Source organism: Pavona decussata, unplaced genomic scaffold (genome assembly GCF_977016875.1).
Source record: "Pavona decussata unplaced genomic scaffold, jaPavDecu1.1 SCAFFOLD_254, whole genome shotgun sequence".
Classification (NCBI taxonomy): domain Eukaryota; kingdom Metazoa; phylum Cnidaria; class Anthozoa; order Scleractinia; family Agariciidae; genus Pavona; species Pavona decussata.
In genome coordinates, this window is record NW_028145657.1 from 3,589,686 (window position 1) to 3,608,869 (window position 19,184).

At 38.5% G+C, this 19,184-nt stretch overlaps 2 protein-coding genes across 3 annotated transcripts in view; one reads left to right on the forward strand and one right to left on the reverse strand.

Moving 5' to 3' along the window:
• On the reverse strand, positions 1-13,902 carry LOC146456648 (glyoxylate reductase/hydroxypyruvate reductase-like). The gene is made up of 13 exons (XM_085093096.1): positions 13,617-13,902; positions 11,545-11,675; positions 10,000-10,072; positions 9,503-9,548; positions 8,968-9,038; positions 7,256-7,344; positions 6,821-6,901; positions 5,771-5,803; positions 4,723-4,794; positions 3,872-3,935; positions 2,894-2,951; positions 1,599-1,671; positions 1-753 (listed from the first exon to the last, which is right to left on the reverse strand). Exons 1-13 carry the CDS (start codon positions 13,775-13,777, stop codon positions 632-634), a joined length of 1,074 nt encoding a protein of 357 aa, XP_084949222.1. The 5' UTR covers positions 13,778-13,902; the 3' UTR covers positions 1-631.
• Positions 13,903-15,887: 1,985 nt separating this feature from the next.
• The window catches only part of LOC146456649 (gamma-aminobutyric acid type B receptor subunit 1-like), a 66,970-nt gene continuing 63,673 nt past the window's right edge, over positions 15,888-19,184 (forward strand). For both annotated transcript variants that reach the window (XM_085093140.1, XM_085093143.1), the window contains exon 1: positions 15,888-16,048. The gene's annotated coding sequence lies outside the window, so the exon portion shown is untranslated. The remainder of the gene's footprint in view (positions 16,049-19,184) is intronic.

The window sequence follows — 19,184 nt, forward strand, 5'->3', positions numbered from 1 at the left end:
TCAGGGTATCAGGCAGTTTATTCAATGCTGCATCATCATCTTATTTAACATGCAAAATATTAATTTATATCTTTGAAGTGGTTAAAGTACATTACCTCAACGTATATACCGCCAGGTCATATATTAACCGGTATCTCTAGAATACATTTCTTATCAGTCACGTAGATAATGTTATCACTTTTTACCTTAAGTTTCTTATTGATTACCTGGGCATATCTTTTGCAATGTGACAATATTATTACAGATATGATAGTTATTGCATTCCGGCCGTGTAATACATATTCTCCTGAAATATTGCAGTGAATATATGAACTATTACAATTGCTTAATACTTATCCCAGGAATACAACAAAGCCGTTATTAAATAAAAACCAAGCCACTTCAAAATTGAAAACTCTTATTTTCGTTGTTTGAAGATAAATGAGATTTATCTTTAATAACCACACGGCCATAACACCCATACGCTACGCGATTTAACCATGGCACAGAAACGGTACCTTAACCACACGCAATTCCAATTCTCATAATATCAAAACCTGAACCCACACTACATGCAACTATCATTTTGTTCCTTACTGCAGAAAAGCCATCAGTGGTTTGTCTAGATAAAAGATAGTTCAAGTCCTACATATCAAAGCTTTGCTTGAGCGGGTAGACTCTCTCCCGCCAGCCCTGCTAGAAGATTTTTCGCTGCAAGAATCGCCATAGCCTCGCGTGTAGATTCTTCGGCGCTGCCAATGTGAGGGAGTACAACTGCGGAGTAAAAAGATAAACAAGGTGAGAAATAACTATCTCACGAAAATTTGATCGCCACCGAGGTCGAAGATTGTTTTCTCAAATTTCCTTACCAGGGCTAACGCTCAGTGGGAAATTCATGGGTTTACTTTAGCACTTTAACACACACTGCAGAGTCGATTCTCTTATCCATTATAAATTTCAAAGCTTAGTTTATCGCCCATTTTAACGTCTAAATTTCCCGCGCGCCGCCATTTTGGATTTTATGGCGTCATACGGTTGCTCCTATCGTTATTTAGCATACCTCAGTGACCGACTATCGCGTAACGCGCAATCTGATTGGCTACACAGGTGCCGTCTATCGATCGATAGACGGCAGTTTGTCAGAGCGCGCGCGATTTAGCATGCATCATTGCACAAATATATTAAAATTTATGAAATATAAAGATTTTTTTGCTTCATAGATCGATCCCTGAGGTATGCTAAAACAATTAGACGGCTCGCTCTCGGTTTCTATCGCCTTTGATAGTTGGCTCGGGGCTTCGCCCCTCGCCAAGCTCGTCGAGCTCGCCGTCTAATTGTTAAGTAGACTAACTGGGCGACAGCATGACGTCATGAATACAAAATGGCGGCGCGCAGAAACACACGATAATAAAATTCAATTTTTAAAACACTAAAATGCTAGCTCCACTTTTTAAACTGAGCTTTGAAATTTAGACATTATTTCCGAAAAAACCTTAACAGCAATTTGTTGTAAAATTGGAGATTCCCTATAAAAAAGGGATCTTTTTGATGGTGCCTGAAGCCTGAAGGCGTTGAAGCAAGTTTCGTTGATTGTTATACATGTATCTTAATTATCTTACCACAGTTCTTTAAAGTTAGAAGTGGATGGTCTAATGGAAGCGGCTCAGGCACAGTGACATCTAAACCAGCGCCCTGGAAAACAAACCAGTCACATAATACTTTGGAATATTATTTTGTCAATATAATCTTTATTAAGAGATGCTTCAGTTACAACTGTGGTTTACATAAAATAAAGAATAAGAAAAAAATAGAGGAAAACAGCAGTAACAACGATAAAAAAAAATAATAATGGTAAAATAAACAAATTACAGAAAAAAAACACATATACTCGCATTTTTCATCCTAAAAAAGTGAAGTAGGAGCACAATAGTTTTAACCAGGTGCCGCTTTAATAGAGTTTACACCTGTAACTAACAGTCTCGACCCTTGTTCTTACACGCTTACGCGGAAAACGAGCCCAATAAACATTGCAAGGAGTCTTTAACGAGGATTATTGAACAAGTTTCTAAATTCTTCATTGAGTTTCTTTTTGTCTCCGCGTGTCAATCCAGTAGCTCAGCTTGCAAACTAACAAGTGTAAAAGTTCCAGTTTAGAGTACAGTGTCCGTTTAGCAAAATAAGTCTTGAGGGACAAAGTTTGACTACAAGCGGAAGCAGTCTCTCTCTCTCCGCTAAAGTGGCGGGGCAGCAAAGAACAGACACTGTGAACACATGGAAATTGCTCTTCTCGCGACAACGTGCGTCACCGTGTCTACGCGGTGGACCATTACACGCGTATTCACTCGTTACTCACCCACAGAACCATTACTATTGAACAGCAAAGAAGGACCGCCCATGGTCAAGAAACATAACGAGAGAGACTTGACAAAAGAAAACGAAAAAAGGTGTAAAATCAGCACTCGAAATAAAAGTTTTTGATTCTTTTTTTCTGAAAGTTTCCATAGCTGCACAGCGCCAAAGGGATGGGTTACAACATAGTTAACAAAAAGCAATGGTTATGAAGCCTGACAAATTTCTTTGTTGTATGTTTTTATTAGCATTTTTGGCCTTGACAGTGCACAGAGGACACCAGATTTTGAAATGTGTTGGAGCAACTGACCAGTAGAAACGTTCGTGTTAAAATATTCAACTGTAGTTTGAACATTCAAACAAGGATTGTGCACTGTCATGGCCCTTCCAACATAAATTGCAGCACCATTGTTTTCATGGCAAAGTTTTATAACCAGTCCCTCAATTTACTATGGTAATTACAGGTCTGTTCTTCCTTTCAGTAACATCGAATACAGTCAAGAAAGATACCGGTTGTGATTACAAGAATTCTTCTTCCAAATGAGTCACAGCAATACCAACTTACCCATATTTGGCCAGTCTTGAGAGCTTCGTATAAATCATTCTGGTTTACCACTCCTCCCCTAAAACAATCAAAATGACGTCAACAATTGGTCATGTGATCAATTACCGTAAAACTTGAAGCTGGAGCTAAATGAATTCCAGTAATGGAAAGAGCATGTTTCAATTAGCGAGAAAACACATTTCAATTCAGACCAGTGCCGTACAAAGGCGCTATTTGGGACGCTTTGAATACTTGCGTTTCTATATGCTCTTTCCAAATAAATTTTCCGTAATTCATCGTCTAAACGAGAAACGGGTGCGCTGTTACCGCAAGAAATAAAAAATAGTGTGAGAAAATTAACTATACGAGAAAATTTTAAGCCATTATACCACAAGGGTGAGATTTTATGGCAATTTGAAGGTTTACAAGAATTTGTACGGAAAAGCATTGAAGCGATCGAGGGCGAGGTTTCGTCTTCCCATACAAATCCTTTCAAATTCAAACGGCAAATAGAAATTCCCCTGTTGGGATATCGGCCTGAAAATTTGCATACTAGCCATGCTCTTTCCATTCCTGATAAAATTATTTTTTCCATAACGGATTGCTTGCATGTTTACGGAAATGTAGTCACGTGACCCAACGTAGCGTGGGAAACCTCGAGTCTTCTAAGAAGAAGGCTAAGCGTCTTGGAGCTCTGTTTACTAGCTTGGAAATGCTGGCGAAAACAACGAACACTCCTTCCCCTAAAGTGTTCCAATCCAATACAAGATGGCAGCCAGACACAAAACAAACAAACAAACAAACAAACAAGAAAAACACCCTCTTCCTGAACTTAAGTTCTTCCAATCCAATTAAGAGGGAAGCCAAACGCAAGAGAGTCAATTTTGGAGGAGATTGTTTTGCTTTATGAAGTAAACGCTGTTTTTTTAATGCATTTACAGATGAATGTAGAACCATTTTAATCAGTTGTGATTAAATGATTCCCGGAAAATTGATTACCTGCTGGTATTTACAAATACTGCATTACTTTTCATCTTTGAGAATGCATCCTTGTTGAACATTTCTAAAACAAAAAGATATATTTCGTCAAACGCGTCAGAATCTCAAATTCACCCTTTTCATTCACAGCTAACGATAACCGATAGATTTCATTCTCTGTCAGAAATTTCTCTAGACCTTTCTGTCAGATTAAATAATATCTGTCAGTTGATTAATATTATTGATTGTAAATTATTCACTCGTTTATAAAAATCTCTAAACTTGTTAATCCTCTAATATTACACGACATTGCATTCCACAGACGGAAGTATCCACTCCCCAAATTATACCAAGTGCATGACAGTAGATGAGCTTGAATCTATAATAATATAAAAGGGAGGTAAAAGGGAGTTGGGGGAGGGTGGAATCAAGTTGTCCGTTTAAAATACTTTTTACTCAGCTTTTCATTCATAAATCTTTCATCTGCAGTTCAAATATATGATATTTCATGTATTTAACTTTTTGTTGCATTTCTCTCAGAGAAAAATCACCCAGCTTTGTTTTAGGTAACTCCCCATTCCCTCTTTAGAAGACAATTTCTTTTTGCATGCCCTCTCCTTCAAATTCCACCAGCCACCTGGCCTCCGTAGCTGGCGGGGTGTTCGGCACAGACGAAAATTGGGTGAAGGAACAGTGAAGCCGCGAGAGACATGGGGAAAAGGCGATTTGACTTTCTTTTATTTACTCGCTCGTTGACGCGCAAAAACGTTATGTTCACGCGCGGACAATACCGCCAGCTACGCAGGCCTAGGATATTGGCTGTACGTTCATGCTCTGGGAGATTGTGAATGTTGACCCATCTTTTCTCTTACCAGCTGTTTCAGGTGTTAGAGCAGTATGCGCGGTCACGAAGTCTGACTCCTTAAAAAGTGTGTCCATATCAACTACAAAACACAAGATAAAATATTTGTTCACAAGGCCTTTCAAGTAGGAATATGGAATATGGGAATGCACAGATACAATTAGTTACCCAACATGGGTGATCAAATAGGATTTAGGTAATCCAGGGGGTCAACGAAGTTAAAAACACTTTTACACTTGCAGTTTACGCGTTGGGTCATTAAGGCGCTGTTACACAAGGCAATTTTTCTTGCAACTTGTTTCGCAGTTTTGTTGCGACACAAGTTGCATGAATCGTTGCCTAGTGTAACATGTCCTGAAATGAACATGCCTCGCAACGTTTTTGTTTGCAGCCACCGTTGCACGAAGTAGAACCGACTTCTGTTTCTCACTATGGCTGCGAGAACAAAAAGATTGCGAGACATGTTCAATTCTGATCATGTTACACTTAGGAAACGGAATCTTATTTCCCGAATTTATGAGCTGTTACGAAAATGCTAGCTGACCTTATTTTGCATTTTTAACGAGACTGGTCAGATATTTGCCCCTCTGAAATCGAAAGGAATTAGGTTTCCAGTGTTACGAAATTTTCAGCCAACATCTTGCTAAAGGGGTAATTCTTTTTTTGACGCGTTTTAAACGCGTGTTAAACGTTTTTGGTAGGCGTTTTAAACACGTTTTGTGTACACGTTTTAAACAGGTTTTGAACGCGTTGTCTGTACGCGTTTCGAACCCGATTTGACCGCGTTTTGTACGCTTTTAAAATGCGTTTTTAATCCGTTTTAAACGTGCTTTAAACGTGTTTTGAACGCGTTTGAAACGCGTTTTGAACGCGATTTTAAAGCGTCAGGACAATAGCTTTTCATTAATTACGACTAAATCTGAATTTCAGAGTCAGTTAAGACCTTCTGAACAGATATCCACCAAAATGAACCATGGGGTGACGCTAATAATTATTTGAATTTCATGTGTACTAGACTACTGCGTACTCTGACAGTGGAAGAAAGATGGAAATCCTACCGTGTTGTGCCTTTGGTGTCACTTTTCTCTCCTCTGGAACAAAATTAAACAACGTTTTAAGGAGCTAAATATTATAAAGACTATTTCTGGTTAGTTTAGTTGGTCTGTGATGTTGTAGGCTGGCCTATCCAGGAGTCTTAATATCAGACCCAGGTACTAGCGTCCATTCACTCTGAACATGGTACCTACCTTTGGGGAGATTTAAAGCCAGTCTGAACAAGACACATTAATGAATGGTGACATTCTAGTCACTGTTAAAACCCCTCCCACCACAAAAATTAATGAAAACCCTGCTTATTCACAATCATTCATGGGATGCGACGGCGGTAACGGCAACGAAAACGTCACCTGAAAATATAACTTTATTTCATTTGTGCTACTTCGCGATTATTTCAACTCGCTCAACTTCTACAGAAATGGCGAACTATCCAGGAATCAAATTGGTAGGAGTGGCATTCAAGTTAAGAAACATGAAGAAAGAAAATGAAAAATTCTCCGTGCTCCGTTCTCCAAAAAACCTAGAATTTAGTCATTTCATGATGTTGTTTTGCAGAGGACAGTGAAGAAATGTACCAAAATGTAAAACGCACGTGCAGAGCGATTGTTTTTGCTCATTAAACCTATTGTTTTGTGGCGTTGTCGTTGTCGTCGCCGTCATCGTTGCTTAAGCTCCCTATTGAATCAACCAAGTAGCTATTGTTACTGGCGGGGGAGGGGTGAACTCCTTGGAATCATGGGTGGGGACGTGAGGCTTGGTTCTCCAAACCTTGACCCTATTTCAGATCAAAATATGTATTTTTGCCGTACCCTTCATTTAAAACTGGCCTCTAAAATTCACACCCATGTTCAGATCTCGTTTCTCAAATCCAGTTACCCATTTTATTTGGGACTTTCAGACCAAAATGGTTAAAATTGATACCCTATTTCAGACAAAAACAGCTCAAAAACCCATACCCTTTGGTGCTGCACATATGTACTTAGCTTTTATAGTGGGTTACCCCTGTCCACGCTGTGATCCATTCCATTCTACAAACTAATATGTTTACTCACCACTCTCTGTTTTTTTGTGGGTATCACAATAAATGAATCTTGATACACCAAATGGAGCCAATCTTTGAGCCACTGCCACTCCTGAAGGAATATAAATTGATAAGTACATAATTTTCAGTGACGCCACAGGCCTTTATAACCTACGGCAAACAGCAATTGTTTTTTTCAAATCAGTTAACACAAACTGCCTGCGTATAATTTATCTCATTTGAAACTATAATGATTAGTGTATTTCAAAAATTATATGGGTATTTAAAGTGGAAGTTGTTCTGGTTGTTCTTGTCAGCTAAGTATCAGGCGATATTTTGCATGGTTATTTTCACAGGATAATTGTTAAGTATTAGGTAACTATGTACCACTACATCATATTTACTGTAGCACATTTTGGAGCTCTTTGTGCCGAATTCATACAAATTATTGTAATAAAATACTGACCAATTCTTCCAAATCCCACAATTCCAACAGTACTTCCCATTAGTGTTGGTCCGCACATCCACAGAGGTTTCCATGTGCCCCACCCACCACTGAAAACAAATAAAACAAACAAGCAGTGTTTTGTGATATGGGGCTAAACCTAACTAGCGCATCCGACTCAAACTAAGTAACTTTGTGTACTTATTGTTTTTCACCAGGTCTAACAAGTTTACTGTCAAAATTGATTAAAGAATTGATAAATTATCCCTTCAGAACTTATGTATGACATGTATGGATTGTGTGGAGGGGCCCAGAAAACTAGGGTTGCCCTGCATCCAAAACTGGAGGGGAGGGGAGAGGGTAGTGGAAACATAATAATTATGTAGGCTCACGGCAGTTTTTTTGGACTTGGAATTTACAATGGAAGACTTGAGAAGCAGGAGCATATATTTAGGTAAATGTTACTTTTTGCACATGAATAGCAGTGAAATAGACCGGGACAAAAAAATAAAATTCTTGTTCGGAGAAAGCGAATAACAACTGAAACTTGACCAAGATTCAGCCTTCTTATCTAACACCAATTTCGGTTCCTGAGCCTAAAACTTGCGTAGATATCGAAAAGAATTACATGTAATTTAACAGAAAAATCTGTGGGGGCATTTAAAAGATATCTCGATTTTTGCAAAGTATGAACTTTTTCATTCATATGCGCTTTATTTTCACTGTTTTCAAACATAAATATCTTAAAATCAGAGACACCCATGAAGCTCAATAAAAATTCAGAATGTTTTGCTATCAGGAAAGACCCTTTGACTGAAAAGACAAAGTGTCAAGTTTCATTTTGCCAAAGATATTGCTGAAAAATGCTGGAATAAACAAAATCACCCCGTAAAAATTGATTCATTATTTACTTGAAAACATTCTTACAGATTTTTTTCTAATTTCGCCTACAAGTTGTCTAGATTGAGTAGGTTAAATCCCTAAAGTTTCGTCATAAAGTGTCTGACTAGATTTCGAGATAATCGACAATGTTTAAAATGAGAGGCTCTGCGCTTCCGTTGCTATGGTAATAGCTGTTGCTTGGAAACCGATGAGAAAATTAACTTTGATCATATGTTGAAATGATGATGCAGTATGAAGGAGATCAAAGTTTATCTTGTATGCGAGATTGTAATTTCAAAACTTCCACCCTGAGTCCAAAAAAACTGCCTCGAGCCTCCTTAATAGTTTAACATTATACCCCTTAGGGATATAAAAATTTTTATCACTTTGATTTTGACTGATTGCCATGGTAATATCAAAGTCAATGAACACTAACCAACCACATTAAATTCTTCCCAGATAAATTTTTGAAAAAGTTACTAATAAGTTTCATGGTGCTAACACAAATATTAAAAACTTAAGAATTCAGGTTCAAAGTCACCGCGGGCAAAATCCCGTCCTCCTGACTAGATAGGGTAAAAGCATTTGTGAAAGGAAAGCCCATGTCAAGGAAAAATAACTTCAGACTTAAATGGGATTCAAACCCATGACCCCTACAATGCTGGTTGTCATGGCTCTCATATCCCGCTGCTGTTTAATGTTTCACTGTATTCAGTATTACCGGTATCTCTGTCATCAAAATAAATTGACAGCATTGAAATTTATCAGAAGTATTACGTACATGTAAGAATAGTTTAACCTACATGTATGACTTAAAGGCAATATTATTAAAAGATTATCTTGAAAATTACTTTTTGACTTCTGCAGCTGCTTCAACCAATCGTCGCTGAACTGTCAACAGTAATCCTACTGTTAAAGTGGCCTACAAAAAAAAATCATGTTTTGCATTACATTCAACCTTGTGTCACATAATTATAAAGAGTTTATCAAAAACATAATCACTTTCGATGTCAGAAGAAGGGCACGCAATGAAACTCGCTTCTCAAACTGATTAATAATTCACGAAGAGAAAGCAAAGGAATTTAAATCACTACCATGAAGGTTTGGAAATGTGATCTTAGTTCTCAAAAAATTTGGTGAACTTTTGCTCTGAATTTCTCCAAGAACTATTAATGGTTTGAGAAGCTACTAACATCAAAGACCCAAAAGAGTGCTTTAGTCAAGTTTCCAAAGAACTCAAGGTTGGTTAAAAAAAACTCAGCTGAATTCGTGCCTCACATTTTTTACCCACTTTTCAGAGTGTTTGGATATCAGATCATACATTCTTCCTCACGTTGGATATTTACTTATTCATCTTTTAGAAGCAACAAGTAACGAATGACTTACAGTGGCATCTGTTAACACTCCTGGAGTGTGGCCAACAGTGACTCCTCTACAGTACAACAGAAAATTACATGAGAATGATATATTATTCAACAAATGACACAGGCATACTCGGAAAAAATATCTGAGTGCTCCTATCAGGAGTTGAACCTAAGACCTTCCGATTACTAGTTTGGATACTCTACCACTGAGCTACAGGAGACTTGTGGGAGCTTAAAGGCTATTAAACTAGGTTCATGGGACAAACATCCTGCATACTGCTAGGATTGGAGTGTCATGTGTGGCATATGCGCAATGGAATAAATGTGACATGTTCCATCACATTATTTCCCGAAAATTACATGTTGTCAAATTGCATATTGCAAACTACATTGTATATGCCATGAAATATTGCAGTGCTAGCATAGTTACATTCGATCATACCATTTGAGCCTTTTGCAACAAATAACAAACTTAAAGAAATACCACAACATTTAAACAATTTGGAATAAAATTCACACCTTTTTGCAGCTTCTGGCAACCTGACATGATCAAACCCAACCGACATTGTGCTTACAACTTTAAGCTGAGGACCTGTTCAAATTATACAAAAAAGGATGAAATATTGAGACCAAACTGGCAAGGCATCTTAATGTCCAATTCTGAATAATTTTTAACATAAAAATAAGTTGCAATGGGTAGTGTTTGTCATGCTTTGCACCCTTTAAAATAATCTACAAAACTATATTAAAAGAGAGTTGTTCAATAAATAACTTTACTTTTTAATGAAAGAATATGGGCAGTGAGAGCCATTTTCACAACTGACTGAAAATTAGTTGAAAAGCTACTTGCAAAGGTTTCATTTTTGGTAGGCTGTTTGTTGAAGTTACTCCTCAAACTTCCCCTGGGATGAGGAAACACAGGGAAGGGAGAAGGCATGAGAGGTGATAGGAATGGTTTAATGTTTTCTCTCTTTTTCTCAGTGCTGCAGGTAAAAAAAAGTTTGTAGTCTTCCTGAAAGTACTATTAAGTGAATGGGACCAAAACTGACTGTACCAGGTAGAAATCAAATGGAAGATGTTTGAGTGTCAGTTAGCGAAAATAATCGAGGATGGGAGGAAGAAATGATGAGTTTCTGAAGAGATGGCGAGAGTATACACAGAGTAGGAGATATATTTGACATTAACTTATCCTCTGTTATCATTCAATGGACTGCCTTCTCCCACGTGAGGTGCATTAGGGAGGTGCGAGACTCCAGGGGATGAGTTGCATAAAACTTAAACCCAGGTGTAAATGCTATCATCAGACGTTAAAATACTGAATGTGACTGGGATGAAGGTCTGGCATTAGCAAATGCCCAACATTACATTTTATGCAACTCACCCCAGTAATGTGACCCCATGTTACACTCATTCTCCTGTCCAATGATCTCCAGCACAAGTTGAAAAAGTTAGGTGAAAAAGGGTGCACTTGAAGTGCTGATTTGGTATTAGCCTCCAAATTTCCTCAAACTACATGTAGCTTTATTTTTCACACAGAATGGCTATTACATGTTTGTAAGAAATGCAGTTCTAGACTATAATTTATTTTTTTGGTCTGAAGGCCTGAATTCAATGAATTCACATTGTAAGCTGATGACTTCTGCTAAAAACTTAAAAAGCTACTAACAACAATAGAGGACCTCGGATGCTTTGTTCATTTTTTTTTATGGGAACAGAAAACAAATTAAAGAAATTAATCATAATTTTGTGTTGTAATAATGCTTATTCCTCATATTCAAGTCTTTTCATTGATAAAAAGGAAAGAAAGAAATGCATCTCAAATATGATAACCAGTCTGTCTGCTAAAATATCAAATCTAGAGCTAACAGGATTCTAAGGCTATTGTGCACTGTCAATTCAGTCCACCAGGCCCTCCAATTTTGGTGGCTTTCATTTCTGCTTAGAAACTACCAGAGATTTTCAAGCAGTAATAATTTGTCATGAAGGAAATGAAAAAGACGAAAAGTTACATTGACCTTTACAATGTATAATTTCCCCGAAAACTCTTCCTAACCAGTTACTCACCAGCTGCATCAAGTAACTCTGCGTCTATTTTTTCAGTAAGAAGACAGTACAGTCCATCCAGGCCAGAAACTCGCTTCAAAAGTTCATCTCTTGGGATAGGATCATCTGAGTCCCAGTGATCTAAATCACAGCTTTTAAATAATGAGAAGTTGAAAAGTTTGGTTAATATTCTACTTTTTAAAGGTATTAACAGGCCTTTCCTTGTCATATAGGTATGTGCGGCACCACAGAAGGGTTTTTGAGCCATTTTGGCCTGAAATAGGGTTCAGACAACAACAACAACAACAACAACAATCTTGTTCATGCCCAGAAATTATATAGTGTTAATTGTAGATTTTAACCATTTTTGTCTGAAAATCGGAAAATTGGTATGGATTTTACAGAGACAGGTGTAGAGTCTAGAAACCAGATCTGAAAATTGTCTGAGAAAGAATGGAGCCACACACACCCACCAAAACTCGGAGGAGTACCCCACCAGGGGTGATAGTAATTTCAACTGTTTTTAAACTGCTTGGTTAGCAACTCATCAAATTTTGCTCCACTCAGATCTATTAATGTTACATGTTCACTGGTGAACTTCTGAGCAACTCTCTTTTCCCCCCAAAATTGTCATCCAGTGGAACAATCTACTTGCTTTGGTTTTCAATGATCACTGTTATGCGCCGATCAACTCGAAACTTCAACATCCCCCCCCCCCCCCCCCCCGGGCAAACCCCGGGCATTTGAACTTTTGAAGATTAGATCGTTCAAATTCCCGCCCCCTTGGGCCAAAATGGTGTTCAAATGCCCTACCTTATCGTCGGATTTGTCTGTCAAATGCCCCTCCTAAAGAACAATCGTTGTCGGCTCCTGTCATGAGTTACTACAAAAACCACAACTTTAACATTGAAACTAATGATTGGAAATTGAATTTATTAAGTCGGACAATGTCAATCAGCAAGTGTAAGCTGTTCTAACTCCGAAAAAACGGCAAAGGTTGTTAATAATTAGTTAGCCGGCTACGTAGAATGTTGTTCGAGTGGCAGGATATTCTGCAATTTAAGCCAAAGCGGTTTTTCATTCGACAGTGTTTATTTCTTTCACTATTCACTGCGGGACAAAGCCGCAGCTTGACTCATTGTATAAAAAATCTACATCGTTTATATACAATCTATAAAAATAATTAAAATTTAATCACTCTCACTTTTGAAGACCTTTTTTTGAAGCTTTTTTTTTAATGCTGTATCTCTTCCTTTAAACTCTTCCATCTCGTCCAAACACGTGTTTATAGCTGTTAGCGACTTCGGCAACCCCCCAAAAAGCGATTTAAAACCTGACACTTCCGGTTCAATTTTCCCCACCCCACCCAGGCAAGGTCAAATTTCCCACCCCCGGGAAGGCCTTACCCGTCAAATTCCCCACTCCCGGGCACAGAAAATAGTCAAATGCCCGGGGTTTGCCCGGGCGGGGAATGTTGAAGTTTCGATTTGATCGGCGCATTATCTAGAGTCATTCAAGCAACAGATAAGCAGTATAAAATGGGTACAAATAAAGTTGCTGTTGTTGTTGTTGTTGTTGTTGTTGTTGTTGTTGTATAAACCATATACCTGCTCATTAATCCTAATTGATATTAATTAATATTTGTACGTAATACTGACCCTAGCCAATAATCCTCAAATTTGAGGGATAGGATCCACTGGTAAATAAATAAATTCACTGTATTATTCAGTGACTGATTCTATTGATTTGATGTGCTGCACTGACTAGACTATAGCAAAATAATATTGAGTAAAATAAGAAAACGAATGGTGTGGATCAGTAGTGCATTTGGACCTTTGATATTCAATAACTAGTAGAATGTAAAAAAAAGAGTAGAAAAGAAAAACTACAATAAATAAATCGTTGAAGGGAGTAACGTTTATCTTATTGTCTGTCTGGAATTTTGTCTGATTCAGTGATTAGGATGTACATGTATGCTGACAATACCAGTATGCCAGATCGTACAGTACACGTGTGTTTTATAACAATGGTATTTAAAAATTGCACCTGATATAAGATATTGAAAAACTTCAGTCACCAATATTATTGTTTACCTTTGAGAAGATTTGAGAATTTCAATAGCAGCTTGTGGGACTGTTCGAGTGACAAGAACCTTATGTCTTCGTTCACTTGCCATGTTTCGCGCGACTATGGGGTTTACAACTCGCCTGCTAACAAAACCACGACACAGCCGAACAAAAGGTGCGTAAGACATAGCAAAGAAACCAAACACAAATAAAGGAAGTCCCAAATAAACTCCTGGTTGTTGACAGGAAGCGATCAATACTTGAAAGAGGTCTGTATACCCACCCGAAAATGATGACCTTATGTGAGATCATGTGAGATAACAGCCAGGCGTTCCTTCCTCGGCCGAGTAGCTTGGACTCTAATGTAAGGGGCGGACCAAGGGGCGCCGTTGGTAGCCTCGTTCCCAGATAGAGCAACCACAGGAAAAGACAATGAGGCAACCTCGTTCCCAGGGTCTCTCATCTTCTCGCCCCCTGTAGGTTGGGCAAGGTGTCACGCAATCGTCATGCAAGGCTTTTTATTTATTGATTTATTGATTTATTTATTTATTGATTTATTTATTTATTTATTTATTTATTTATTTATTTATTTATTTATTTATTTATTTATTTATTTATTTAGCTTTGTCCAATATGAACAGGGATACCGCAACAGCTAAAGCCAATTACTGCGGACCCGGAATATACGGAATATACGCACAAAGACCAGACCACAACACCGGAAACTACGTCCCCTACTCTTTGCGAATAGTTAGTGGGTTCTTTAACGTCCCACAGAGTTATTTACAAATAAGGTTTGTGAGACGGGGCCTACGGTTTACCGTCCTTATCCGAGAAGACTAGAAAGTCTAACCATTTGCAGATGTCAGAACAAAGGCAGCACTTTTTAAAGACCCTGAGTGGTGGTCCGGCCGGGGTTTGAACCCGCGACCTCCCGCACGGTAGTCCGGCACTCTACCAACTGAGCTAACCGGTCACTCGGCCTTTCACTCCAACGTGCTTCTCTTCCCTCGAACGCGCATTTCCCTCGCGCGTGCTTCTCCTCAAAGACAAGAGAGCTAGAGATGACTTGAGACGAGTCAACTCAGAGGTCACAAAATCGATATGAGCATTGATCATAATATGGACCCTCATATTGATAAGTACAGTGCAATGACTCCACTGGTTACTGTAAGTATTTACTGTGCCAGCGCAGGGAATGTTCTTGGTTTCGCCACATTTGCTAAGGTTTTTATAACCACCCCTTTATTATTGGACTTGTGGATCCTGTCTTTCACGGGAGGTCAAAGTTTGTTTCCTTGCTAGACTAGGCACTGATCCAACTAAAACCGAGTAAAGTATGGCCTGGAGTATGGCACAGCAGCTAAATTAGTCACGAGAGGTGAGTAAACACAAAATTTTAATTTCTAACTAAAATTAATTTCAAGTGACTTCAGACAGTTAGAAGCCGATTTTATCAGCATTTAACTATTTGAAAATGCACATTCACTGTTTATAATTGGGTTTAAAAACAGCAATAAAATAAGCTGAGACAAAGGCCAACACTCGAGGTCACCTAACCTAATTATAACGGGGAAAATGCCGTTTTCTTTTTGGAGCTCAGTTACAAGAGATGTTTGAACAAGTTAATACATCTAATACAGCAGTAAGTGGGAAATTTATTGCGAACGGAATTTTATCTTCGGAATCTCTCATTTTCGGCTAGGATTTTCGAAAAGCGAACGGCAGCTCGCCCTTATTCAGTTTACTCTCTACACGCCATTTTTTCCCCCGAAAGCAAAAGGGATCCGTGTTACAATATAACTTAGGTATAAAATAAAGCAACACTAACAAAGCATTTTAATCAACAGCAAAAGCGTATTGTTTGGCGACCGGAAGCGACCGCGAATGCACGTAGCGATAGTTTTAATTTTTCTACGGATAACTTGACATTTTAGGGATAACATGTAACAGCCTTGTTATTTTGGGAATAAGGGATTTTTAACTCTTCTTAATTATAAGGAGTAATTGCGATTATCCAGCCCTCCCACCCCCGCCTTGCCTTTCCGACGAGATCCTGTTGTATTTTTATAGACCGCATGAAGAAATATTGCATCAAGAAACCAAGCCCTCGCCAAAAAAACGTACCAATGAGGAGGAAAATGGTTCAAACTACTCCACTAGTAATGCTCCCATGACCTTTTGATTCGGTCACCGGATGGGTGGGTAGACAGTATACTGTATCAAGGGCGGCACGAATCAACTGGCGTGACCAAAATCCTGATTGTACTTGTGACAGGAAGACAATCACAGCCGGTGTCAGTTGTCAATCCGAAGTTGGGAGCTTATCCTCTGCTCTACTGAGAATTACATTGCAGCGAACTATCGCAAATTTATAGTCTTCCTTGCGTTGTTTTGACAGCAACATCCAGTGATGTGTGACTACGGTTACTGATGTAAAGCATGGCGTGACCAATAAGGTAAAATAACTTGTCACTATGGCATATACGTCAATTTGACAGTGATCAACATTTGAGCTAATTAGGGCTTGCCTTTTTAGCCGAAGAAATAGCTAAACTTATAGCCAGCTGATTGTGTATTGTATAGTAAACTTGTGGTCTTGTTCTAACATGTTAATCCGGAGAGTCTGGCAGGAGTCTGACGGGCAAATTGTATAAAATTTTTCTCAAAAAAAAAAATAGGAAGCTTTGATGATCAGATACATGGAATTTCCAGACGGATTAGTTAATATTTTGTTATGATCCGGTGAAATCGATGAGAGAAGGCCATATAAAAAATCATCTAATCCAAAAGATCTCTTCGCCCAACACCAACCGCTACAAAGGTTTTGTGTATTGTTATTCAATAGGAAAGGCGCTCACACACGAAACAAGAACAAAGGAGATTTAGATCTCAGGATCTTTTCTTGAAATCGTTAACGCCATCCCTACAAAATATTTGGTTCCCATTTCCCTGTTATTTCTTATTCCATTTGTCTACCCTCTATTCTCGATTGTTTCCAAGATTAATATGCTTTGTTTACATCTCAAACTGGCCCTATCTAAATGACCTCTCATAATCAGACGTCTGCGAACACATTTAATTCAGTGCAAATTGCCCGGCATAGTAAATCGAACCCAATCGAACTAAATTTCAATCGAACCCAATCGAACTCAATCGAACTCAATCCGTGGATTGAGTTCGATTGAGTTCGGCAATCGAACGAAATCGAACTCACCGAAAAGACAAAAAATCAATCGAACCCAATCGAACGTTCGATTTTCGAATTCGTGATTTCTGTAAAACAGGCTTTGAAAATCCCTAACCAGATCATCTTGGGAGCTCGAGTTACTTCAGTCCGGAGTGTAGCGCACGTGTTTTTCGTAAACGAAGAAATTACGCAGAAATGGCTTCAGATGCGCTGTGGATTGTAAGGTTCAAATGCGTAGCAAAAAAGCTACCAGGAATGTCGCTTTGACGTCAAGGATGGCGAAGCTTTCCAGGTTTAAAAGAAAATAGGCGAGAAAGGCTTGCTTTGGGCTTGCTTTGTATGGGTTTACCACAGCCAATCCAACTCAATCAATTAAATTGTGTTCGATTGAGTTCGGTTTCCGAACTCAATCGAACACAATCAGATGGGTTGAGTTCGATTGAGTTCGATTTGTTCGATTGAATTCGATTTGTTCGGAAATCGAACTCACTGAAAGTCTGGTGTTCGATTTCGTTCGATTGCCGAACTCAATCGAACTCAATCCACGGATTGAGTTCGATTGAGTTCGATTGAGTTCGATTTTCGAACGTTCGATTTACTATGCCGGGAAATTGGAATTCACAGGAAAGATATAATTGTCGAGACTGGGGAATGACTGCAGTTTCTCTATTCCTCAGTTGTTTAATTCTGAGTATTCAATAATCCCATTCATATTTTCGTTCACACAGTTTCAGTCCTCTACACACGAAAAAACAACTGAGGAATTAAGAAATCGCGAGACTACAATAGCGTTCCTGTGTTGACGTCACGGTCCTACTAATCCCAGTCTCTCGTCTTGTGCGCACTAGAAGTGAAATTTGACATACGCCTTAAACGCGGGTAAGACAAATTGATAACGAATTTTGTTTCGATTTTCATACGAGAACAACATGAAGATTTGATCAAGCAAATAAACAAATTTGTCATATACACTTAAAGTCAGGTCTTTCCTCGGTTTATCTTGTTTTAGTCGACTGATCGGGACAATTTTGGGATGGATAGCCGAGCGATGGGAAACAGACAACTTTATGGAGCTGACCTAAACAAAGAAAGAAAGGTGGAAAATTGAAGAAAAGGTTTAGAAAATATTGGCTAGATGTTTCACTAAATCCACGAGGTTTTGTAGGAGAATTATAATAAGGCTTTCTCGATTCCCCAAAGTGAAAGGAAGTCCTTTAAAATGTGCCCAGTAGGATTCAACACAAACTGCTCGAGCAAACCATAGGGTAACCCAACTAAAACTCCAACTGCTCTCTACTAAAAGTAATTAGATGGAGATAAAAATAAATATAAGCGATTTAGAGGTCCTTGTCCTTGCTAAATTATAAACCCGAGCTTTCATACAAACCACCACCCTATATTTCATCAGAAGACAAGCCCGGTGAGGACAAAAGACTCATGTGTTGTGTAATTATATTTGTGGATTAAGTTGGACAGAGGGAAGTTTGATTAAAGAGATAACGCCCAGTGTGAAGTATGGTTCTTAGTGTGGGTCGTAGTTCACGAAACTCGCGTAAAATGAATTTTGGACTGCGTCACACTGAGGGATTAACCGTCGACGAGCTAAAATGGTCCAAATGTCTATATCCTACGGTAAATATTTGTAACTGAATTCATTCGTATCTGGTATATTTACTTAGTATTTAATGCCAGCTTAATGATTTAAGGGGCGCTTATGCAGAAAAGAAAATAAGAATATATTCCTGCGATCTCTGTTGTTTAGTTTACAATGATGAAAATATATTTATATCGCCCAGGAATATGGCATCAATACTATATTGCTCACAAACTAACACCAAAAGTCCCACAAAAATACAAATGCAATTGATATTACACGGCAATGCTATACTTATGTTCCGAAATCCTATGATTTACAGTATTAGAAAGCCCAGCATAATGAGGAGATCGGTTTTCGAAGTTGGCAGCTGGATTTCTGGTTTAAAAACACCTGCTCCGAGATTTCTAGTTTTAGTTTGGGAATATAAGGACCAACAAACGGCAATCTGACATTCGTTTTTTTTCTTTCTGACATGCGGTACAATATTGTTCAGTTTCTTGACACCAAGGTAAAACCTATTTTCTAAAAGCCCGCTTATCTTCACTTTTAAATTAGTGGAGTGTCTTGGCACGGGACCGCTGAAGGCAAATCAATCAACTTTGAAAATCTGAGTGGGAGATTAGCAACGGGTAGCACGATTCTGTTTTGCAACTATGTCAGCAGTCATCTTGAAAAACGTATTGCAAGGAACAGTCGAACCACTGTGCGAGAATTAAATCAATCATTTTGTAGCAAACTGGAAGTAAACTGCAGGGGATTTATTCGCAATTTGTTTACCCGCTTGAGATTTTCAACCCGTTTATTCGTC

Coding starts and splice junctions, on each gene's coding strand:
- LOC146456648 (XM_085093096.1), bottom strand. CDS start 13,777: ATGTCTTACGCACCTTTTGTTCGGCTGTGTCGTGGTTTTGTTAGCAGG. Junction 5,804..6,820: donor CCACAAAAAAACAGAGAGTG/GTGAGTAAACAT, acceptor ATTTTGTTCCAG/AGGAGAGAAAAGTGACACCA. Junction 4,795..5,770: donor GACACCAAAGGCACAACACG/GTAGGATTTCCA, acceptor TGTGTTTTGTAG/TTGATATGGACACACTTTTT.